The 25374-nt window shown below is 44.8% G+C and overlaps 1 protein-coding gene across 2 annotated transcripts in view; it reads right to left on the reverse strand.

Moving 5' to 3' along the window:
• Positions 1 to 10351: 10351 nt before the first annotated feature.
• Positions 10352 to 25374, reverse strand: part of FYTTD1 (forty-two-three domain containing 1) — a 59158-nt gene continuing 44135 nt past the window's right edge. The window contains exons 6-9 of one of the 2 annotated variants that reach the window (XM_038743297.1): positions 21636 to 21697; positions 19431 to 19505; positions 17726 to 17852; positions 10352 to 12311 (exon numbers count right to left, since the gene is read on the reverse strand). In XM_038743297.1, the coding sequence (XP_038599225.1) occupies positions 12216 to 12311; positions 17726 to 17852; positions 19431 to 19505; positions 21636 to 21697 (360 nt within the window). In that variant the 3' untranslated portion in view covers positions 10352 to 12215. The remainder of the gene's footprint in view (positions 12312 to 17725; positions 17853 to 19430; positions 19506 to 21635; positions 21698 to 25374) is intronic. The other variant, XM_038743303.1, reaches the window with a different exon arrangement.

Genomic DNA, 25374 nt, shown 5'->3' on the forward strand with positions numbered 1-25374 from the left:
ATGCCAAGTACTGTTCTAAGCGCTGGGGGAGATACAGGGTCATCAGGTTGTCCCCCGTGGGGCTCACAGTCATCATCCCCATTTTCCAGATGAGGGAACTGAGGCCCAGGGAATAATAATAATAATAATAATAATGGTATTTATTAAGCGCTTACTATGTTGAAAGCACTGTTCTAAACGCTGGGGAGGTTACAAGGTGATTAGATTGACCCGGGGGGGCTCACAGTTTTAATCCCCATTTTACAGATGAGGTAACTGAGGCCCAGAAAAGTGAAGGGACTTGCCCAAAGTCACACAGCTGACAGTTGGCGGAGCTGGAATATGTGTTAAGTGCTTACTAATAAATAATGAAGGCATTTGTTAAGCACTTACTATGTGCCAAGTACTGTTCTAAGCGCTTGGGTTGATACAGGGTCATCAGGTTGTCCCCCGTGGGGCTCACACTCGTCATCCCCAATTTCCAGCTGAGGAAACTGAGGCCCAGAGAATAATAATTAATAATGATGGCATTTGTTAAGTGCTTACTACGTGCCAAGTACTGTTCTAAGCGCTGGGGGAGATACAGGTTCATCAGGTTGTCCCCTGTGGGGCTCACAGTCTTCGTCCCCATTTTCCAGCGGAGGGAACTGAGGCCCAGGGAATAATAATAAATAATGATGGCATTTGTTAAGTGCTTACTATGTGCCAAATACTGTTCTAAGCGCTGGGGGAGATACAAGGTGATCAGGTTGCCCCACGTGGGGCTCACAGTCTTCATCCCCATTTTGCAGATGAGGGAACTGAGGCCCAGAGAAGTGAAGCGACTTGCCCAAAGTCACACAGCTGACAAGTGGGGGAGCCGGGATTAGAACCCACAACCTCTGACTCCCAAGCCCGGGCTCTTTCCACTGAGCCACGCTGCCCTGATCTTTTAGGTCAGTCTGGGCGTCCCTACCTTCCTCTGGACTGCACGCTCCTTGTGGGCAGCCAACGTGTCGGCTTATTCTGTTGTGTCCAGCCTGATTATCTTGGGTCTAGTAACAGTGCTTGGAACATGTAACAAATAACAAATGCTACCATGATTGTTGGTATTAGTAATAATAATCATGATGGTATTCGGTATTTGTTAGTGCTTACTATGTGCTAAGCACTGTTCTGAGCACAGGGGTTGATAATAATAATAAAGGCATTTATGAAGTGCTTACTATGTGCAAGGCGCTGTTCTAAGCTCTGGGGAGGTTACAAGGTGACCCACGGTGGGCTCCCAGTCTTAATCCCCATTTTGCAGATGAGGGAACTGAGGCCCAGAGAAGTGAAGTGATTTGCCCAAAGTCACACAGCTGACAAATGGCGGAGCCGGGATTTGAACCCATGACCTCTGACTCCAAAGCCCGGGCTCTTTCCACTGAGCCACGAATTTAACCAGGTTGTCCCATGTGGGGCTCACAGTCTTCATTCCCATTTTATTAGTAATAATAACGATAGTATATTCATTCATTCATTCAATCGTACTTATTGAGCGCTTACTGTGTGCAGAGCACTGCACTAAGCGCTTGGGAAGTACAAGTTGGCAACATATAGAGACGGTCCCTACCCATCAGCGGGCTCACAGTCTAGAAGGGGGAGACAGAGAACAAAACATGTTAACAAAATAAAATAATTAGAATAAATATGTACAAATAAAATAAATAAATAAGTTTCAGTCACTCCATGGGAGTTTGGGGAATGGTAAAATTTTCTATACTTATTTTTTTTTCATATTTATTGAGCACCTACTGTGTGCAGAGCACTGTACTAAGCGCTTGGGAAGTACAAGTCGGCAACATATAGAGACGTTATATGGTATATGTATATGTATGTATACATAGACATATAGTATATGTTAAGTGCTTACTATGTGCCAAACACTGTTCTAAGCGCTGGGGTAGATAAAAGGTATTCAGACTGTCCCACGTGAGGCTCACAGTCTTAATCCCCATTTTACAGATGAGGAAACTGAGGCCCAGAGAAGTGAAGTGACTTGCCCAAAGTCACACAGTTGACAAGTGGCGGAACCGGGATTAGAACCCACGATCGCGGACTTCCAAGCCAGGGCTCTTTCCTCTATGCCACACTGCTTCTCGCGCAGAGAGGTTAAGTGACTTGCCCAGAGTCACACAGCTGATAAGGGGCGGAGCCGGGATTAGAACCCACAACCTCTGACTCCCAAGCCTGTGCTCTTTCCACTAAGCCACGCTGTTAATCTTATTGCCATTAGTATTAGCTGGCAAATATCCGCAATGGAAGAAAATCAGTCTGACACCATCATCATCAATCGTATTTATTGAGCGCTTACTGTGTGCAGAGCACTGTACTAAGCGCTTGGGAAGTACAGTTTGGCAACATATAGAGACGGTCCCTACCCACCAGTGGGCTGCCTCTTGCATCTGGGGGCCCAGTACATCTTTTGGGGAAGAGCAGTTTAGAAATGATGGAAGTGATGCCACACCTATATGTCCAAGATGCCTCCCTCTCTCCATCCCCCCCGTCTTACCTCCTTCCCTTCCCGACAGCACCTGTATATATGTATATATGTTTGTACATATTTATTACTCTATTTATTTTACTTGTACATATCTATTCTATTTACTTTATTTCGTTAATATGTTTGGTTTTGTTCTCTGTCTCCCCCTTCTAGACTGTGAGCCCACTGTTGGGTAGGGACTGTCTCTATATGTTGCCAACTTGTACCCTCCCAAGCGCTTAGTACAGTGCTCTGCACACAGTAAGCGCTCAATAAATACGATTGATTGATTGATTGATTCCCCAATTAAGCTCCTATTCCCCCTGACCTCTTCCCCCCTCTGTGTCATCTACGCACTTGGATCTATACCCTTTGGGCACTTGGTAGTCACCCCATGGTGTAGTGGACAGAGCACGGGCCTGGGCGTGGGCCCACTTGTCTGCTGTGGGACCTTGGGCAAGTCGTTTCACTTCTCTGGGCCTCAGTTGCCTCATCTGTGACATGGGGATTGAGACTCTGAGCTCCACGTGGGACAGGGACTGAGTCCAACCTGGCTTGCTTATATCTCTCCCAGTGCTTAGTACAATGCCTGGCACATAGTAAGCGCTTAACAAATACCATAATTATTATTACTGTGCTCTCCCAAGTGCTTAGTACAGTGCTTATATGTCTGTACATATTTATTACTCTATTTATTTTACTTGTACATATCTATTCTATTTTATTTTGTTAGTATGTTTGGTTTTGTTCTCCGTCTCCTCCTTTTAGACTGTGAGCCCACTGTTGGGTAGGGACTGTCTCTATATGTTGCCAACTTGTACCTCCCAAGCGCTTAGTACAGTGCTCTGCACACAGTAAGTGCTCAATAAATACGATTGATTGATTGATTGATTGCTCTGCACAGAGTGCTCAATAAATACCATTGATTGCTTTGCACAAAGAGCTCAGTAAATACCATTGATTGATTGACTGTCCCCTCCTATAATAATAATAATAATAGCATTTATTAAGCACTTACTATGTGCAAAGCACTGTTCTAAGTGCTGGGGAGGTTCCAAGGGGATCAGATTGTCCCACGGGGGGCTCACAGTCTGCATCCTCATTTTCCAGATGAGGGAACTGAGGCACAGAGAAGTAAAGTGACTTGCCCAAGGTCACACAGCTGACAATTGGCGGAGGAGGGATTTGAACCCATGACCTCTGACTCCAAAGCCCATGCTCTTTCCACTGAGCCACGCTGCTTCCCTTAGTGCCAGTGCCGTCTGCCATTCTCAGGGCAATTAGACCTTTAACTTAGTAGTGGGAGTACATTAATTATTGAGTGCCAACTTTATTATGTTGCCAACTTGTACTTCCCAAGCGCTTAGTACAGTGCTCTGCACACAGTAAGTGCTCAATAAATACGATTGATTGATTGATTGCCTAATGAAGGTCATGTGCTGTAGTACACACTCGGGAAACGTCAGTAGAAGCCCAAGCAGTTCATGTTCTCTGTACAGAGGGAACTTGCAATGTATGCAGAAATAAGGATGATAGTATTTATTGGGCGCTTACCAAATGCCGGGAACTGTATTAACCGCGAGGGTAGATTCGGTATAATCAGAGCAATAAGAGGGAGTCCTGAAACCAGTGTAGCGACAGAAGTGTGTTTTTGTTCGACCCCTGCATCAGACTAAGCCCCCCTTTTCCTCTGCTCTACCCCCCTCCCCGCCCCACAGCACTTGTGTATATATGTACGTATTTATCATTCTATTTTGTTAATGTGTATATAATAATAATAATGGTATTTGTTAAGTGCTTACTATGTGCAAAGCACTGTTCTAAGCACTGGGGGGATGCAAGGTGAGAAGGTTGTCCCACGTGAGGCTCACGGTCTTCATCCCCATTTTACAGATGAGGGAACTGAGGCCCAGAGAAGTGAAGTGACTTGCCCAAAGTCACACAGCTGACAATTGGCGGAGCCGGGATTTGAACCCGTGACCTCTGACTCCCAAGCCCGGGCTCTTTCCACTGAGCCACGCTGCTTCTCTATAATAATAATGGCATTTATTAAGCGCATACTATGTGCAAAGCACTGTTCTAAGCGCTGGGAAGGTTCCAAGGTGGTCAGGTTGTCCCTCGTGGGGCTCACAGTCTTAATCCCCATTTTACAGATGAGGGAACTGAGGCCCAGAGAAGTGAAGTGACTTGCCCAAAGTCACACAGCTGACAATTGGCGGGGCCGGGATTTGAACCCATGACCTCTGACTCCCAAGCCCGGGCTCTTTCCACTGAGCCACGCTGCTTCTCTATAGTAATAATGGCATTTATTAAGCGCATACTATGTGCAAAGCACTGTTCTAAGCACTGGGAAGGTTCCAAGGTGATCAGGTTGTCCCTCGTGGGGCTCACAGTCTTAATCCCCATTTTACAGATGAGGCACAGAGAAGTGACTTGCCCCAAGTCCCACAGCTGACAATTGGCGGAGCCGGGATTTGAACCCATGACCCCTGACTCCAAAGCCCATGCTCTTTCCAATGAGCCAATTATATATCTTTCCAATTATATATCTGTAATTCTATTTATATTGACACAATTGATACCTGTTTACTTGTTTTGATGTCTGTCTCCCCCCTCCTAGACCGTGAGCCCGTTGTTGGGCACGGATTGTCTCCATCTGTTGCCGAATTGTACTTTCCAAGCGCTTAGTACAGTGCTCTGCACACAGTAAGCGCTCAGTAAATACGATTGAATGAATGAATGAATGGAGACAGACTGTAATTCTGCAGCAATCCCCCAAATGATCTTCTTTTATCCTCCAGCTCCCGATGGAAAGGTTGCCGGCTCCTGCCTCCACGCTACCCAGCAGCATTTATTCAGTCGTATTTATTGAGCACTTACTGTGGGCAGAGCACTGTACTAAGCGCTTGGAGAGTACAATTCGGCAACAGGCAGAGACAATCCCTACCCAACAACGGGCTCACAGTCTAGAAGGGGGGGAGAAGCCAGTAACAGGGCTCTTTTTTAAAAAATATAGGGTATATGTTAAGCGTTTACTATGTATAAAACACTGTATTTCCGGCTGTGGTTGTATATGTTAAGCGTTTACTATGTATCAAACACTATTTCTGGCTGTGGTTGAGTCCTCCTCCAGCCCCGTCCAAATCCCAAGAACACTCGGTGTTGTCCTTTGGGAATCTTACAGCCTAAGTTCGTTGCCGTCTACTACTTCCCAAGTACTAAACTTCCCAAGCCGTTTGTACTTCCCAAGCGCTTAGTACAGTGCTCTGCACACAGTAAGCGCTCAATAAATACAATTGATTGACAAATACAATTGATTGGTTAAAAATTGGCCTGGCCACCAAAATAATAATAATGGCTATGGTATTTGTTAAGCGCCAAGAGAAGCAGCGTGGCTCAGTGGAAGGAGCCCGGGCTTTGGAGTCAGAGGTCGTGGGTTCAAATCCCGGCTCCGCCACTTGTCAGCCGTGTGACTTTGGGCCAGTCACTTCACTTCTCTGGGCCTCAGTTACCTCATCTGGAAAACGGGGATGAAGACCGTGAGCCCCACGTGGGACAACCAGATCACCTTGTATCGCCCTGAGCGCTCAGGACAGTGCTTGGCACATAGTAAGCACTTAACAAATACCAAAATTATTATTATTACTAAACGGGACCTCAGCGACTGAAGCAGACAGGCTAAAAGCAGCGTGGCTCAGTAGGAAAGAGCCCGGGCTTTGGAGTCAGAGGTCATGGGTTCAAATCCCGGCTCTGCCAATTGTCAGCTGGGTGACTTCGGGCAAGTCACTTCACTTCTCTGTGCCTCAGTTCCCTCATCTGGAAAACGGGGATGAAGATCGTGAGCCCCACGAGGGACAACCTGATCACCTTGTAACCTCCCCAGCGCTTGGAACAGTGCTTTGCACATAGCTTTTAATAAGTGCTATTATTATTATTGTTATTATTATTATTATTATTATTAAAACGCCCTTCTTTCGGATTCCGGTTTGAAACCCATGGATTTTGCAAGAGCCAAACGGTTTTGAAAACTCACTATCTGTTGCCTGAGGCAAAACGGAAAGGCGAACCTGTCTCGGAAACCCACACCTCTTCCAGGGAGTGGCTGGGTGTTTTCGATCTAAATCTTTGACAAGGATTTAGACATTAAATCTTAAGATAAATCTTAAAGACAAACTCCCTTTGTCTCCTGAAACTCGCTTTTGGCAGTAGCCGAGGCAGGCTCACCGTGCTTATTACACCTACCAAAATAGCCAAATATTTTTTATAGATCTGCTTAGTGAGTAAATTCACCAATATAGGCCTCCAAGTAGGGTTTTTTGAGTTGTGCAGGCCTGAACCCCAGTCCCTGAAAGGCAGCTTTAAAAGGATGCTGAGGGTTTGCTTTAATAATTCAAGGGATTCTATGTAAAAACCTTTTTTTCTAACAATAATAATAATAATAATAATAATCGTGGTATTAAGCTCTTACTATGTCAGGCACGAAGCACTAGGTATTTGTTAAGCGCTTACTATGTACCAGGCACTGTAAATGAGGTAGCCATCTTACCTCCTTCCCTTCCCCACAGCACCTGTATATATGTATATATGTTTGTACATATTTATTACTCTATTTATTTATTTTACTTGTACATATCTATTCTATTTATTTTATTTTGTTAGTATGTTTGGTTTTGTTCTCTGTCTCCCCCCTTTTAGACTGTGAGCCCACTGTTGGGTAGGAACTGTCTCTATATGTTGCCAATTTGTACTTCCCAAGCACTTAGTACAGTGCTCTGCACATAGTAAGCACTCAATAAATACGATTGATGATGATGATGATGATGATTATTATAGAGCTCTAGAGCCATGTTGGTAACAAGAAATGCCACCAGGTAAAACTCAGTTCTATAGTTCAGTACTTCTAGACTGTGAGCCCATTGTTGGGGAGGGACTGTCTCTTGTACTTCCCAAGCACTTAGTACAGTGCTGTGCACACAGTAAGCGCTCAATAAATACGATTGAATGAATAATAATAATGGCATTTGTTAAGCGCTTACTATGTGCCAGGCACTGTACTAAGCACTGGGGTGGATACAACCACACAGGGTTGGACACAGTCCTTGCCCCACATGGGGCTCAGAGTCTCAATCCCCATTTCACAGATGAGGTAACTGAGGCAAAGAGAACTGAAGTGACTTGCCCAAGGTCACACAGGAGACAAGTTGCCGACCCCTGGCCTTGATAATCCACAGACTTTACAGATGGATCCTACTATTTTTGATATGACTCACAAAAGAATTAAACTAGCCTTTTTTACTGCCTACCTGTAATAAATAATTCATCCTAGCCAGGTAGCCCTGTGGCTGTTTACAAAACACCCCACATTTCACATTGTAGATCATCATCATCAATCGTATTTATTGAGCGCTATGTGCAGAGCACTGTACTAAGCGCTTGGGAAGTACAAATTGGCAACATCTAGAGACAGTCCCTACCCAACAGTGGGCTCACAGTCTAAAAGGGGGAGACAGAAAACAAAACCAAACATACTAACAAAATAAAATAAATAGAATAGATATGTACAAATAAAATAGAGTAAAAAATATGTACAAACATATATACAGGTGCTGTGGGGAAGGGAAGGAGGTAAGATGGGGGGGGATGGAGAGGGGGACGAGGGGGAGAGGAAGGAAGGGGCTCAGTCTGTAGATGCCATTCTGAGAAGCAGCGTCCCCACAGCACCTGTATATATGTATATATGTTTGTACATATTTATTTATTTTACTTGTACATATCTATTCTATTTATTTTATTTTGTTAGTATGTTTGGTTTTGTTAGTATGTTGGTTTGGGAATGGGTACATCTGTGGCCATGAACTGCCTATTTTGGTCACCCTCTCAGCAACTAATTCAGCTGGGCCCTTCATCCAGTTTGTACATCACTGTTGTACAACAGCGTGGACTGTAGCCTCATTTGTGGGCAGGGAATGTGTCTTGTTTACTATAATAATAATAATGGCATTTATTATAATTATGGCGTTTATTAAGCGCTTACTGTGTGCAAAGCACTGTTCTAAGCGCTGGAGAGGTTACAAGGTGATCAGGTTGTCCCACGAGGGGCTCACAGTCTTAATCCCCATTTTCCAGATGAGGGAACTGAGGCCCAGAGAAGTGAAGTGACTTGCCCAAAGTCACACAGCTGACAATTGGCGGAGCTGGGATTTGAATCCATGACCTCGCACTCCAAAGCCCGGGCTCTTTCCATTGAGCCACACACTATTATTAAGCACTTACTATCATCATCAATCGTATTTATTGAGCGCTTACTATGTGCAGAGCACTGTTCTAAACGCTGGGAAGGTTACAAGGTGATCAGGTTGTCCCGTGAGGGGCTCACAGTCTTAATCCCCATTTTACAGATGAGGGAACTGAGGCCGAGAGAAGTGAAATGACTTGCCCAAAGTCACACAGCTGACAATTGGCAGAGCTGGGATTTGAACCCGTGACCTCTTGACTCCCAAGCCCGGGCTCTTTCCACTGAGCCTCGCTGCTTGTCATTTATTGTTATATTGTACTCTACCAAGCGCTTAGTACAGTGCTCTGCACACATAAGTGCTCAATAAATACGACTGACTGGTGGTTGGGTGAGACATTCACTGTAACAGTCGTTAGGGTCTTCACTGGGCAGGACTTGGGTTCTAATCCCAGGCTTTGCCACTTAATAATAATAATGGCATTTATTAAGCGCTTACTATGTGCAAAGCACTGTTCTAAGCAGCAGGGAGGTTACAAGGTGATCAGGTTGTCCCACGGGGTGCTCAGTCTTAACCCCCATTTTACAGATGAAGGAACTGAGGCACAGAGAAGTGAAGTGACTTGCCCAAGGTCACACAGCAGGCAATTGGTGGAGCCAGGATTTGAACCCGTGACCTCTGCCTCCAAAGCCTGGGCTCTTTCCACTGAGCCACGCTGCCAGGCAGCTGTTACCTCTGGGACTCATAACACGCTTCTCAAGATCATTTTAATGTGCTTATTCATTCATTCAATCGTATTTATTGAGCGCTTACTGTGTGCAGAGCACTGTACTAAGCACTTCACACATCATCGCCGTTTGGTGGTACAGCGTCACGCACTCTACACATTTAACAAATGCCACCCGGCCCCCGATTCTGTTGGACTTCGTCAAAACCCCAACACATCAGAGTATCATTACTGCAGGCTTTCAAACTAGGAAGAGATTGTGTGAAACCTGTAACAGTTTATTAAAAAAAAAAAAAAAAAATTAAGTTTCAGAATTCAAATGCAATAACTTTTCCAAAACATACCAAAAGGTACAGTGTAAAGCATCTTCTCATTAAATACAAACTTTCTTCTCATGATGCACTGCATCAATGTTTTGCATCCATCTTGATGCAAAAGAATTTTATGTTGCATCCTGGAACAAAGGAATTTCATGACAGAGAAACGGGATGTCTACACCACTTTTAACTGTTTAAATTCCCACAGTGGGGGGGTTCCCAACAGAATCTACCATTCACAGTCTTGTCTTTGCCTGTTTTAAAGGGCTGCCTCTCCATTTGCAAACTGGTTGTTGCAAAGGAAATTTGGGTGTACTTAAAAAGAAAACTTTTAATATGGATCATCAATACGGACGTATTCGTACCAACTTCTTGATGAACCAAAGCCACCCTGCTGATCCTGGGCCAACAAGTTATATGTGCTCTCAGAGTAAAACGGTGTCTGAACTCGTTTTAGAAAAATCACATTAAAAAACAAAAGGAAAATAAAATACCTTGTTTTTCTTTCTACTTTTATACCACAGGCTGTTATGGATACAGTAAATTGGTATTTTTTTTTTTAGTAGTACTAACAGTCATCCTCAAACACCCTATTGATGTGAAATGATTTATTATGGAATCCTCCATCCCTGGATCAAAAATAGGAACTTGCGCCTCCGAAAACGCTTTGAAATGGATCCCTAAGGCTCCAGAGACATAAATGCTTAAAGGGACTTCATCCTACTTACAAAATCCATAGCTGCTTCCTTAAAAATTGCAATTCATCGATACATATTGATATGTTTTCTTTGGTAAACACATAAAGATGTCACAGCTATCTATGGCCACCGCCAAAGACCAGGAAGAACCGTGAAGGTGAACTTTAAAGGAAACTTGTGTCCAATGAATAAGATGGGTGGAGGAAATATCTAATGCTTTTATAAAAAAATCACATCCAAAATACGATCTATTGCCACCATCGTCTCTCTCACTCACATCGACGACTGCATTTCAGTAGAGAACTGGGGAAAATCAGAGGTGAAAAACCTGAAAATCTGTTGCTGAAATGCTTGTCGCGTGTTGACGTCGTACCATTTGATGGGACCTTCAGTCAGCACCACCTTGTTTGCCAAACCAAAACGGAAAAAGTCAAGGGAAAGCAATCTCTTTCTGCCTGCGGATCCCTATTAATATTATCAGTATTTAATACGTAAAACAAGGTTACACTACACCCCCATTGGCACGACATTTCCTTTGTGACGGCTTTAAGATTACAAAACAGCATTTTTAAAAAAAAAGAGTTTGTATTTTCCCCCCCATTGAGTTTTAATGCTTTTGAAATATCCCATTTTGAAGGAGGAGGGCTCAGATAGCCGCCGTTGATGCTTATGCTGACATTTTTAAAAACCACTTAAATATACGTCTGTGGGTGCTCGGCACAAACTTACATAAAATAAATATTCGACGGTGTTCTCTTTGGGTCCCACCAGTCTAGGAAATATTAAAATCAGACTGTAGCTGAGGGTAGGAGTGAGGAGAGCGGAAAGAGCTTCCAATCCAATTTTCCCTCTCTTCCTGTCAGTCCCTTTTATCCCATTAAACACGCTAGATGTGAGAGTTGTCCAGTGGAAAGTCTCCTTCAACACCTTCCAAGCCCCCCCGGCCCCCAGTTTCAGGGCAAACACGCATTTACAGTTTGAACGGACACATTTTAAATGGACAGCGATCGACGGAGCTAATTTATTGGCAAGGCCGTCACTATGCGTCTGGAATTTACAGCTTTCCTGTAACAAACAGCTACCGTGGGAAACGGGGAATTTAAGTCTTTCAATCTCTACCATCTGCTGTGGGTTACGCCGAAAACCTCCAGTTGAAGGGGGGGGGAAAAAGATCGTGGGGTGGCTTTTCAGGTACGTGGAAATAAAAGCCCATTAAAATTCCAAACTTCTAATGGGTTTGGGGTTTTTTACACCTCCATTTCCAAATGGGCAACCTCTTTGCAGTACGCAGGTGTTCGTTCCAAGTCAGATGTTGGCCAAAAGGGAACGGGGAAGAGATTTTCCTTACACCCCTGAAAATAGAGGTTTGAAAGAACTCAGTCTTCACCAATCAGTATGTGTACAGAGAAGAGATACCAAATACCATTATCATCAAAATAATTATCTTCCATTTGCCTGCCGCGCTTCGGTAGTATAAGGAACCAAAGGAGGATGCCATCTCTGTCAGTCAAGTGGGCCACTACAGAATCTGTCCATTAGGACCCAAAATGAGATCTTTAAGAACATATCAGTGTTTTCCTGTCGTTTTCCCAGGGCATCACATTGTACTGTTTTTTTTTTTTTCTTTTTCAATCATTCAGAAGTAAAAGCAATAAGAGTTATTTAACTCTACAGAATTTCTGAGACATTCTTTCTTCTGTCACCTTGACTTCTCCATTAGGTAGAGTAGTTGTGCAAAAAGTCCCTTTGCCACGGAATCTATCCCACGGTTACAAAACGGCTTCCTTTGTTCTGGGTGAGAGCAGCTCTTTGTTCTTTCAGGATCCCAAAACGCTCATTCAAAGTTATACCTGTCTTGGGGGGGAAAAAGAAGAGCAGGTTTCATAACTAAAAAGGCTAAATATATGAAGCAGCGTGGCTCAGTGGAAAGAGCCCGGGCTTTGGAGTCAGAGGTCAGGGGTTCGAATCCCGGCTCCGCCACTTGTCAGCTGGGTGACTTTGGGCAAGTCACTTCACTTCTCTGGGCCTCAGTGACCTCATCTGTAAAATGGGGATGAAGACTGTGAGCCTCCCCGTGGGACAACCTGATCACCTTGTAACCTCTCCAGCGCTTAGAACAGTGCTTTGCACATAGTAAGCGCTTCATAAGTCAATTTGTACTTCCCAAGCACTTAGTACAGTGATCTGCGCATAGTAAGCGCTCAATAAATACGATTGATTGATTGACTGATTCATAAATGCCATTATTATTATGATATGGAACAGCAGAATTACAGTCATGAGGAGCTATCCTCTCGGACTCTACTGGCATACCCAGGGTCTCCAAAAAGGGTTCTCTACCTGACTCAAAGAGCGATTTTACAGAGTTCATCCCTGTCTACCAGTCAATCGTATTTATTGAGCGCTTACTGTGTGCAGAGCACTGTACTAAGCTCTTGGGAAGTCCACAACTTGCAATCAGCAGCTGTTCATTCATTTTACTCATGAATCATATTTATCATTAATCATATAGCTCTCTTCCTCCCTTCAGGGCCCTACTGAGAGCTCACCTCCTCCAGGAGGCCTTCCCACACTGAGCCCCCTCCTTCCTCTCCCCCTCGTCCCCCTCTCCATCCCCCCGTCTTACCTCCTTCCCTTCCCCACAGCACCTGTATATATGTTTGTACACATTTATTACTCTATTTATTTTACTTGTCCATATCTATTCTATTTATTTTATTTTGTTAATATGCTTGGTTTTGTTCTCTGTCTCCCCCTTCTAGACTGTGAGCCCACTGTTGGGTAGGGACTGTATATGTTGCCAACTTGGACTTCCCAAGCGCTTACTGCACACACAGTAAGCGCTCAATAAATACGATTGATTGATTATTGAGTGCTTAACTGTGTGCAGAGCACTGTACTAAGTGCTCGGGAGAGTACAACAATAAACCGACACATTCCCCGCCCACAAGGAAGTGAGGGCTTAGTCTGGAATGGTCTCTCCCGGAGGATGTGAAGAGCCCGGGAAAGTTGGAGGCCTGTTGCTGAGCTGGGAAGCAAGCAGGAGGAGGTCCCTTAAGAGGTTTGGAAGGTGGGCTCAGTTACAGCCCGGGCACTACTTTCACGGTCTCCTGCTGAGGAGTCGTCATCCAAGGGGCCCTAAACCACCCAACGTGGTTTGTGCACTGCCCTTATTTAGGGTTAGGAATCCTAAATCAGTGATTCTAAAATAATAATGATGGCATTTGTTAAGCACTTACTATGTGCAGAGCACTGTTCTAAGCGCTGGGGGGGGATACAAGGTGATCAGGTTGTCCCACGTGGGGCTTACGGTCTCCATCCCCATTTTACAGATGAGGGAACTGAGGCCCAGAGAAGTGAAGTGATTCGCCCAAAGCCACCCAACAGACATGTGGGGGAGGCGGGATTCAAACCCACGACCTCTGACTCCCAAGCCCGGGCTCTTCCCACTGAGCCATGCTGCTTTTCTAAAAGGGGCCGCCTAACCACTTTGGGACAGCCACTGTCAAAAGGATCGAATGGAAGTTCGCTCTCTGGGTGCTCCATCAAATTCTTTTTTGCCTAGAAATCTTCAGCCTTAAACAGTCCCTCTTTATGAGCCCAATTTTAAACACACTGCCGTGACTTCATTAGTGCCTAGAGCAAAATATTCCATGAGAACCAGGGACTATACTACTACAACCTAATCCACTCCCTTGCTCTTCATTCATTCATTCAATTGTATTTATTGAGCGCTGTGTGCAGAGCACTGTACTAAGCGCTTGGGAAGTACAAGTCAGCAACATATAGAGACGATCCCTACCCAACAGTGGGCTCACCTCGCCTTCTAACGCCAATTTACTAACTTGTTCATTCATTCATTGTCATATTTATTGAGCGCTTACTGTGTGCAGAGCACTGTACTAAGCGCTTGGGAAGTCCAAGTTGGCAACATATAGAGACAGTCCCTACCCAACAGTGGGCTCACAGTCTAGAACCTCACCTTCTAACACCAATTTACTAACTTGTTCATTCATTCATTCAATTGTATTTATTGAGTGCTTACTGTGTGCAGAGCACTGTACTAAGCGCTTGGGAAGTACAAGTCGGCAACATACAGAGACGGTCCCTACCCAACAGTGGGCTCACAGTCTAGAACCTCGCCTTCTAACGCCAATTTACTAACTCGTTCATTCATTCAATCGTATTTATTGAGCGCTTACTGTGTGCAGAGCACTGTACTAAGCGCTTGGGAAGTCCAAGTTGGCAACATATAGAGACGGTCCCTACCCAACAGTGGGCTCACAGTCTAGAACCTCGATCTCATATAACTCACTTCCAACTCCTTGCCTACGTCCTTCCTCTGATCTGGAATTCCCTCCCCCTCCATATACCACAGTCCACCATTCTCCCCATAAAGCTCGCTGTGGGCAGAGAATGTGTCAGTTTATTGCTATATTGTCCTCTCCCAAGCGCTAAGTATTGTGCTTTGCACACAGTAAGCGCTCAATAAATACCACTGAATGAATGGATGAATCTTCAACGCCTTATTAAAATCACATCTCCACCAAAGGGCTTTCCCAGACTAAGCCCTCATTTTCCCCTATTCCCTTCTCCCTTCTCCATCACTCCTGCACTTGGATCCCAACCCTATAAACACTCGCTATTCACCGTACCCTCTGCCCCACAGAATTTATGTACTTATCCATATTTTAATGTCTAGTTCCCCTACTGTGACCTGTAAGCTCCTTGTAGGCAGGGAATGTTTCTACCGACTCTGTTGTATTGTAGTCTCTCAAGTGCTTAGTACAGTGATGGGCACCCAGTTAGCCCTCAGTAAATATGACTATATAAATGCATAAATATATGCTATATAATAATATAAATATATAGTATATATATGAATGTAAATATTTATATGTGAATGTAAATATATATATATATATGGATGTAAGTATGTTTTTATATATGAATAAATATATTTTTATATATATGAATGTAAATATATATTTATATGTGAATGTAAATATATATGAATGTAAATATATTTTTATATGTGCATGTATATTTATATATATGAATGTAAATATATATTTATATATATGAATATAAATATAGCCCTCAATTAAACCACTGACCCAGGCCCTGCCATTTTTCCGTAAGCAGTCAGGAAACCCCAAGAGGGCAGGCAGACAGAAGCGGCATCCAAGTTTGGAAAGGAAACATTTTTTTCCTGAATCTTTCTTTTCCCAATCTGGTGCTGCTTGTATCTGGGGCATACGTTTATGTAATAAATATCACTATTTCACATATTATTTTTCAAATTTTACTGGAAGCCTTAATACAAATAATTGTTCTGGGGAGTGGTACCTGTAATTCAAAGGAGGGGGGGAAAACTGAAGCATTCAGGTCACACTTCTAGTTATTTCCTTTAAGGCCTCCCGATATCAAGCCTGAGGTAAGGCCAGAGATGATGACACGAGAAATAATAAAATCTAGAAGAGATTACTTCTAGGCTATGAGCCCGTTGTTGGGTAGGGACCGTCTCTATATGTTGCCAACTTGTACTTCCCAAGCGCTTAGTACAGTGCGCTGCACACAGGAAGCGCTCACTAAATATGATTGAATGAATGAATGAATTACTTCTGACATCAGCCGAAAAACTGAAGGAATTTCCCAAGAACTAAACATCAAAAAGGAGTCATAGGCAGGAATCAACCAATTAATCAATCAGTGGTATGTATTGAGCGCTTACTGAGTGCAGAGCTCTATATTAAGCTCTTAATAATGGCATTTAATAATGGCATTTATTAAGTGCTTACTATGTGCAAAGCACTGTTCTAAGCACTGGGGAGGTTACAAGGTGATCAGGTTGTCCCACGGGGGGCTCACAGTCTTAATCCCCATTTTCCAGATGAGGTAACTGAGGCCCAGAGAAGTGAAGTGACTTGCCCAAAGTCACACAGCTGGCAAATGGCGGGGTCAGGATTTGAACCCATGACCTCCGACTCCAAAGCCCGGGCTTTTTCCACTGAGCCACGCTGCTTCCCCTCTTCAGAGGGTACAGTAAAACAGAGTTGTCGACACATTCCCTGCCCACAGCAATCTCACAGTCTAGAGGGGGAGACAGAAGTCAAAGTAAATAAATAAATTTCGGATAGGTATCTAAGTGCTGTGTGGCTGAGGATGGGGTAAAAACCAAGTGCTTAACGAGTCCAGATCCAAGTACGTAGCTCTTTTTTTTTTTTTTAATAGTATTTATTAAGCGCTTACTATGTGCAAAGCACTGTTCTAAGCTCATTGTGAGCAGGGAACATGTCTGCCAACTCTGCAGTCCTGTTCTCCCCAACCGCTTAGTACAGTGCACTGCACATAGTAAGAGCTCAATAAATACCACTGACTAGTTGATTGCACAGGCAACGCAGAGGGAGAGGGAGTTGGGGAAAAGAGGGCTTAGCTGGGGAAGGCCTCTTGGAGGAGATGTGCCTTCAATAAGGCTTTGATGGGAGGAGCATTGCTTTAATAATAATAATAATAATAATAATAATGGCAGTTATTAAGCACTTACTATGTGCAGAGCACTGTTCTAAGTGCTGGCGGGATACAAGGTGATCAGTTTGTCCCACGGGGGGCTCACAGTCTTCATCCCCATTTTACAGACGAGGGAACTGAAGGACAGAGAAGTGAAGTGACTTGCCCAAAGTCACACAGCTGACAAGTGGCGGAGTCGGGATTTGAACCCATGACCTCTGACTCCAAAGCCCGGGCTCTTTCCACTCAGCCACGCTGCTTCTCTTCTCACACTGCTTTACCACTAATGTAATTGTGGTGTACCCAATAAAATGTTTGAAGAGAAGCAGCAATGGCCAAGTGGATAGAGCACAGGCCTCGGAGTCAGAAGGACCTGAGTTCTAATTCTGACTCCACCATTTGTCTACTGTGTGATCACGGGCAAGTCACTTCACTTCTCTGTGCCTCAGTAGCTTCATCTGTAAAACAGGGATTAAGATTGTGAGCATCATGGAGGACAGTTCTTTTAGACTGTGAGCCCACTGTTGGTAGGGACTGTCTCCATATGTTGCCAACTTGTACTTCCCAAGCGCTTAGTACAGTGCTCTGCACACAGTAAGTGCTCAATAAATATGATTGATTGATTGATTGACATGGACTCTGTCCAACCTGACTGGCTTGTGTCTACCCTAGCACATTGTAGAGTGCCTGGCACATAGTAAGTGCTTAATAAATACCATTTTTTTTAAAAAAAAGCCTCGATCCAAGATCAATCTTACTTGTTTTCCGACACTGTTAATGTCAAATTGTAAGGGAACGCCTTTGGGAATTTTCTTCTCGTCAGGCTGATTCCTCTTCATCAGGAATGGGGGCACAGGAGTTCGAGTTAATCGTGGCCTCTGAGCTCTACAAGAAAAGTTTGGTTTTAGTTAGGCAAAGTGCCGCGAAGAACACTAAAGTCGAAAAAATTTAAATCTTGAGAGCAGAGGTGCCGACTCTTCATTCTGCGTGCTGGTGTGAATCTGGAACAGGGTTAGGGAAATATGAGAACAGTCACCCCGGGGACTAGGGAGACTGGCAAGGAGACGCACAAACGTGTGGTCTAGGAGGTGGACACGGAAAAATAGAGACCCACATTTGGGGGGGATCAGGGAGGTTAAAATAACCCCCTGCATTCCCACCCCGGTGACCTTCATCCCCAGCTACGGGGTCAAGAAAGCGGACACGAGGGCACAGGCCGTGGGGGGAGAAATTCAGACACAAACACACACAGGATGAGGAAGACACACACACAAAAGGCAGTTGCAGTGTGGCAGGCAGCCTCTCTCCCACTGAGATTGGATTTAACACTGACGGTGTCAGCCCCACCACACACCCTGACTAAAAACCCTCTTTTCCTTTTCTTTCAACCCCCTTCTGCGTCATCCTGGCTTGCTCACTTTGTTCATCCCCTCTCCCGGCCCCACCACCCTTATAATAATAACGTCGGCATTTGTAAAGCGCTTACTATGGGCCGAGCACTGTTCTAAGCGCTGGGGGGGGATACAAGGAAATCAAGGTTGTCCCACGTGGGGCTCACAGTCTTAATCCCCATTTTACAGATGAGGGAACTGAGGCCCAGAGAAGTGAAGTGACTTGCCCAAAGTCACCCAGCTGACAAGTGGTGGAGCCGGGATTAGAACCCACAACCCCTGACTCCCAAGCCCGGGCTCTTTCCACTGAGCCATGATTTATATTAATATCTGTCTCCCCTTCTAATAATAATAATAACGATGGCATTTATTAAGCGCTTACTATGTGCAAAGCACTGTTCTAAGCGCTGTAAGCTCATTGTGGGCTGGGAATGTGTCTGTTATTGTTATACTGTACTCTCCCAAGCGCTTAGTACAGTGCTCTGCACATAGTAAGCGCTCAATAAATACAACTGATGATGATGCTGTGCACATAGGAAGTACTCAATTAATACAATCGACTGAGAGGCAAGAGATCTTCCCGGTCTTTTCACCTCGACTGTTTTTTTTTAAATTCAAATTGATTAAATGGAATTATTCCATTTTCAGTATACAAAATAATCCATCCGCTTTCTTATTCTAAGCTACCCCACATCTAGCTTCCTTCCTTTTTACCACACTGGGCGCTGAGACCATCCAATCTTACACCGAAACCAAGAAACCTTGGAAGTACAAAGGGCTTCACCACGATTTAGCCAGTGAAAAAGGAAGAAGCTTTGGAATGAAAATTTACCACGCAATCAGTAGGCATAGCACAATCATTCAATCAATAAATACGACTGAATGATTGTGCTATGCCTACTGATTGCATGGTGAATTTTCATTCCAATAAATACGACTGAATGATTGTGCCGTGCCTACTGACTGCATGGTAAATTTTCATTCCACAGCTTCTTCCTTTTCTACTGGCTAAAATATTGAGAGATCACAGGTAGAACTATAAGAGAAATGGAAAGGTTAAATATTTACTTACATTGGGGAATGAACGGCTCCAGGGTTGTCAATAGATACAGTCAAAATTCCTCCACTTGTGGTGGAAGTCCGCCACCTGAATTAAATGGGCAAAAATGTTATTTAGTGAAATGGAAATCACAGGAAATGGGTTTCACAGGAAACCCACACTCCTAAGATGCCTTTATTATAAAAATGAACTCATTTCAACAATCACAAAACTCTCATGAATCCGAGGGACTCGGCTGATTTCAAAGCCAAGATCTTGTAGTCGTAAATAAGACACGGATTTCACAAGGCCGAGCCACCACAGCGATGCTTGGGAATGGAAAAAGGAGGACGTTTGCGACAGTCAACAAGTTAAACAAAGATGCCTGTCAGAGTTGTCCTTACAAAATCTGTTCCAATTCCTCCTGGTTTTTCTACAGATTCAGGGGTGCAAAGGAACTGTGCTGATAAATGTCCACATTTATGCTCCGCCTTCTGTTCTTCCGCTTCTATAAAGTAATTATAAAAGCCTTGCTAATTAGAAGCCAATAGTAAAAAAGAGTCTCAGTTCATACGCATTTTACTTCATCAGCCTACTCAAGAAATATCAAACAATAGCAGCAGCATATATTTATTATTCTTACTATATGCCAAGGACTGGGATAGATATAGGGTTATGAGATGGGATACAATCCCTGTCCCACACAGGGCTCATGATCCACCGCATCCCCATTTTAAAGATGAGGAAACAGAGGCCCAGAGAGGTGACTTGCCCGACGGCACCCAGCAGGCCAGGGGCAAACCTGAGACTAGAACCAGGGCCTCCTGGACCACAATGTCTCATACATGTCAAATAAATGAAATAATAATAATAATAATGGCATTTATTAAGCGCTTACTATGTGCAAAGCACTGTTCTAAGCGCTGGGGGGATACAAATTGATGAGGTTGTCCCACGTGGGGCTCACAGTCTTCATCCCCATGTTACAGATGAGGGAACTGAGGTCCAGAGAAGTGAAGTGACTTGCCCAAAGTCACACAGCTGACAAGTGGCGGAGCCGGGATTGGAACCCATGACCTCTGACTCCAAAGCCCGGGCTCTTTCCCACTGAGCCTCGCTGCTTCTCTAAGAAATTACTGAAGAAAGTGAAGAAATCACTTTCTTCATTACCTCAGCCCCTTTGATATTCTCTCAGCGCAACAGTTACTTGCTCTGAGTCAAAGAGGAAATTTATTTGCGGAGCTAAATTACAGCAAGATACACGGCAGCAGGTTTAAAAAAAATCCCGGAGCGGAAGGACCACTAGACAGGTGACCTCAGAGCTACTTCAGCTACGACCCGGAAAACAGGAAGATTATCATAACGTGAGGTCCCTGCGAGAGTATACTCCCAAAGAATATCCACCATCAAATTTTCAAGCTAGGCACAGCAGCTAAAACAAATCCAAGGGCAATCTCAGACACGTGACGTCAATCTGGACGTCTGAACCATAAAGCTCCACTGGAAGGTATTAAAAAATAAACACCATTTTAGGCAACAGTACATGAAATGCTGAGCCCGCGGCCATGGAGCAGGAAAGGACGTATTTTCTTCATGTACCATAGAGGTTACCGCATCTTTCAAAAACCTTAAGTCTGCAGGAGGGGAAAAACAGCTAACTCATCTCCCTGTAGACTGTAAGCTCATTATGGGAAAGGAACGTGTCCACTAATCCAATCAATCACTTATTGAACATTCACTATGTGCAGAGCACTGTACTAAGCACTTGCCCCACGTGGGACAACTTGATCACGCTGTATCCACCCAGCAGCTTAGAACAGTGCTCTGCACATAGTAAGCGCTTAACAAATGCCATCATTATTATTTATTATTATTACAAGCACTTTGTAGAGTGCTCTGCACAGAGTTAGCACCCAATAAATACCACTGATTGATTGTAATGCCACCATGCCCGGTAGCCTATTACTACCTGGCAAAAATTAACCTCATATCCCTCCGGATGGAAATACCATTGATTGATTCAAATGCCACCATGCCCGGTAGCCGATTACGACCTGGCAAAAATTAATCTCCTATCCCTCCAGATGGAAATTCCCGAAGTGTAATTTATTGAGTTCAGAATTCAGTTAGTAGGCTTGGGACCCAGCCTGACTTCTCGCGTTTGGGGTCTGTGCTTCTGGGCAAGGTGATTTCCTTTTGAAATAACAACAACGGGTTTGGAGAAAGACCAAAACTTACTGACGAGTTCTCTTTGCTGCTGGCCTATCTGCAAGTCGTTCTGGATGTACCTGGGCCTGCACCTGAAAGAATGTAAACTGGTTACCACCACAGAAATCAAAGAATTGAATTTATTCCTTCTTCTCTTGCTGCAGCCCAAACCTAAGCGGGGTCACCGTGCTGTTTCATATATTAAACTGACACGACTTTATCCAAGCTAGTGTGGTGAGCCCATTATAAGCTCCTTTATTAGTGAATGTTTGTGATCCCACGAACCCCAAGGAAGAGACTCGTGAAGGCAGTGATGGGCTGTATTTGATGGCAGGTAATTGCGGGCCTGTGGGGGTGCAGAATGGAGGGAAGTGGGGATTTAGGACTGCTACCCAGAGCCACAGCTGGGATGCTTAAGGCAGATAAAAGGTGGCCGTTTAACCTATGCATCAGGCAGAAACTCCTCACCCTGGGCTTCAAGGCTGTCCATCCCCTCGCCCCCTCCTACTTCACCTCCCTTCTCTCCTTCTCCAGCCCAGCCCGCACCCTCCGCTCCTCTGCCACTAATCTCCTCACCGGGCCTCGTTCTCGCCTGTCTTGCCATCGACCCCCGGCCCACGTCCTTCCCCTTGGCCTGGAATGCCCTCCCTCTGCCCATCTACCAAGCTAGCTCTCTTCTTCCCTTCAAGGCCCTGCTGAGAGCTCACCTCCTCCAGGAGGCCTTCCCAGACTGAGCCTTTCCTTCCTCTCCCCTCCTCATCCCCCCGCCTTACCTCCTTCCCCTCCCCACAGCACCTGTATATATGTATATATGTTTGTCCGTATTTATTACTCTATTTTTACATATTCGTTCTATTTATTTTGTTAATAAGTTCTGTCTTGTTGTCTGTCTCCCCCTTCTAGACTGTGAGCCCGCTGTTGGGTAGGGACCATCTCTCTATGTTGTCAACTTGTACTTCCCAAGCGCTTAGTACAGTGCTCTGCACACAGTAAGCGCTCAATAAATACGACTGAATGAATGAATGAGTCGCGAGGAGGCACACGTAGAAACAGCAAGAGAAGGAGCAGAGGCACACAAAGCACACACACACACGCGCATGCACAGAAGCAGCACACAGGCACACAAAGGGGCACACAGAAGGAGCAGAAGCATGCAGAGAAGCCAGGAGGAAGCACGCTGACAGCAGCGGAAGCAGCAGGAGAGCAGCACTCGGGAGCAAAAAGAAGCAGCGCTGGCACACCAGGCTCACTTTGACCACAGACTGGTATTGAACCCTTTGTACAGTGGAGTGCGTGAATGAGTGTGTGTGTATATGTCACAGCCTTGCACGCTGGTAAAACTAAGTAAAAAACTTTCCACAGTAACCTTGGTGATCAGAGGTGTGCTTTGAACTCTACTCCGTGTCTTTAAGGCTTCCCCGGTCCAGGAAAGTCCTGGGTTTTTTTGTGTGTGTTCTTTTTGACAGCATCTGTTAAGCGCTTACTATGTGCAAAGCACCGTTCTAAGCGCTGTTGGTATGAACCGGGAGCTCACGACAGGTACCAGTGTTCAGCCACCCTCCTTTGAGTTCTAACAGCCATGAGAGAGGGTTCTCCCTCCCTGCTCTAAGAGAGGGACCAAATCTCAAGACCAGGAGGCCAGGAAGCACCAGAGCAATCAATGCTCATCCCTATCATTCATTCAGTCGTATTTATTGAGCGCTTACTGTGTGCAGAGCGCTGTACTAAGCGCTTGGGAAGTCCAAGTTGGCAGCATATAGAGACGGTCCCTACCCTACAGTGGGCTCACAGTCTAGAAGGGGGAGACAGACAACGAAACAAAACATATTAACAAAATAAAATAAATAGAATAAATATGTACAAGTAAAATAAATAGAGTAATAAATCCATACAAACATATACACATATATACAGGTGCTGTGGGGAAGGGAAGGAGGTAAGGCGGGGGAGGGGTGGAGAGGGGAAGTAGGGGGAGAGGAAGGAGGGGGCTTAGTCTGGGAAGGCCTCCCTATCCTCATCCCATCCCACAGAAGGAGTTCAGAACAAAACCGTTTCATAAACATATCGTTTCGCCCTTGCACTTGGATTTTTTTAATGGCATTTGTTAAGCGCTTACCATGTGTCAAGCACTGTTCTAAAACAATCAGGCTGGACATTGTCAGACACATGGGGCTCATTAAGTGAGAGAGAGAGAGAACGGGAATTGATTTCCCATTTTGCAGATGAGGGAACTGAGGCAGAGAGAAATTAAGTGACTTGCCCAAGATCGCATAGGAGGGAAGTGGCGGAACTGAGATTAAAACCCAGGTTCTCTGACTCCCAAGTCTGTGCTCTTTCCATTAGGCCACACTGCTTCCCTTGCTAGCCTTTATTCACCCCACAGCACTTATGTTCGCCATCTGTAACTTACTTTAATGTCTGCCTCCCCCTCTAGACTGAAGCTCCTTGTGGGCAGAGAACCTGTTTACCAATTCTCTTTTGTTGTAATAATAATGATGGTATTTATTAAGCGCTTACTATGTGCAATGCACTGTTCTAAGCGCTGGGGAGATTACCAGGTGATCAGGTTGTCCCACAAGGGGCTCACAGTCTTAATCCCCATTTTACAGATGAGGTAACTGAGGCCCAGAGAAGTGAAGTGACTTGCCCAAAGTCACACAGCTGAGAACTGGCGGAGCTGGGATTTGAACCCCTGACCTCTGACTCCAAACCATGTGCTCTTTCCACTGAGCCACACTGCTTCTCCACACGCTTAGTTCAGTGTACTTGTACTTGCTTGTACCCTCCCAAGCGCTTAGTACAGCGCTCTGCACACAGTAAACGCTCAATAAATACGACGGATTGATAAAACCGGAAAATCTCCCGGAGTACACACCCCATTTTCCTCTGTCTAGGCTAGACCAAGGGCCTGAAAGTGTCAGCCAGTCAGCCAGCCAACCTTCTGGCCGTACCTTGCTCTCAAATCTTCTAGCTTCATCCCTTCTCCCACTCTTTTCCTCTGCCTTGGACCTCCCTCCTTCCCATCAGACAAACCATGGCTTTCCTTGGGAGTTGGAGACTCTGGGTTCTAATTCCAGCTCCGCCAATTGGCTGCTGTGTGACTGTGGGCAGGTCACTTTTCTGCGCCTCAGTTCCCTCATCTGCAAAATGAGGATTCGATACCTGTTCTCCTCCCAACTTAGACTACGAGCCTTGTGTGGGACCTGATTATCTTGTATCAACCCCAATGCTTAGCACAGTGCTTGACACACAATAAGCACTTAAATACCACAACTACTAGGATAATCTTCTCCCCCTTCTAGACTGTGAGCCCACTGTTGGGTAGGGACCATCTCTATATCAATCAATCGTATTTACTGAGTGCTTACTGTGTGCAGAGTACAAGTTGGCAACATATAGAGACAGTCCCTACCCAAACAGTGGGCTCACAGTCTAGAAGGGGGAGACGGAGAACAAAACCGAACATATTAACAAAATAAAATAAATAGAATAGATAGGTACAAGTAAAATAAATAAATAGAGTAATAAATATGTACAAACATATATACATATATACAGGTGCTGTGGGGAAGGGAAGGAGGTAAGACGGGGGGGTGGAGAGGGGGACAAGGGGGAGAGGAAGGAGGGGGCTCAGTCTGGGAAGGCCTCCTATATGTTGCCAACTTGTACTTCCCAAGCGCTTAGTACAGTGATCTGCACACAGTAAGTGCTCAATAAATACGACTGACTGATTGATTGATTGATAACCATAAACAGGTTTAATTGGGGC

The sequence above is a fragment of the Tachyglossus aculeatus genome, chromosome 1 (genome assembly GCF_015852505.1).
Source record: "Tachyglossus aculeatus isolate mTacAcu1 chromosome 1, mTacAcu1.pri, whole genome shotgun sequence".
In the NCBI taxonomy this organism is placed as follows: Eukaryota; Metazoa; Chordata; class Mammalia; order Monotremata; family Tachyglossidae; genus Tachyglossus; species Tachyglossus aculeatus.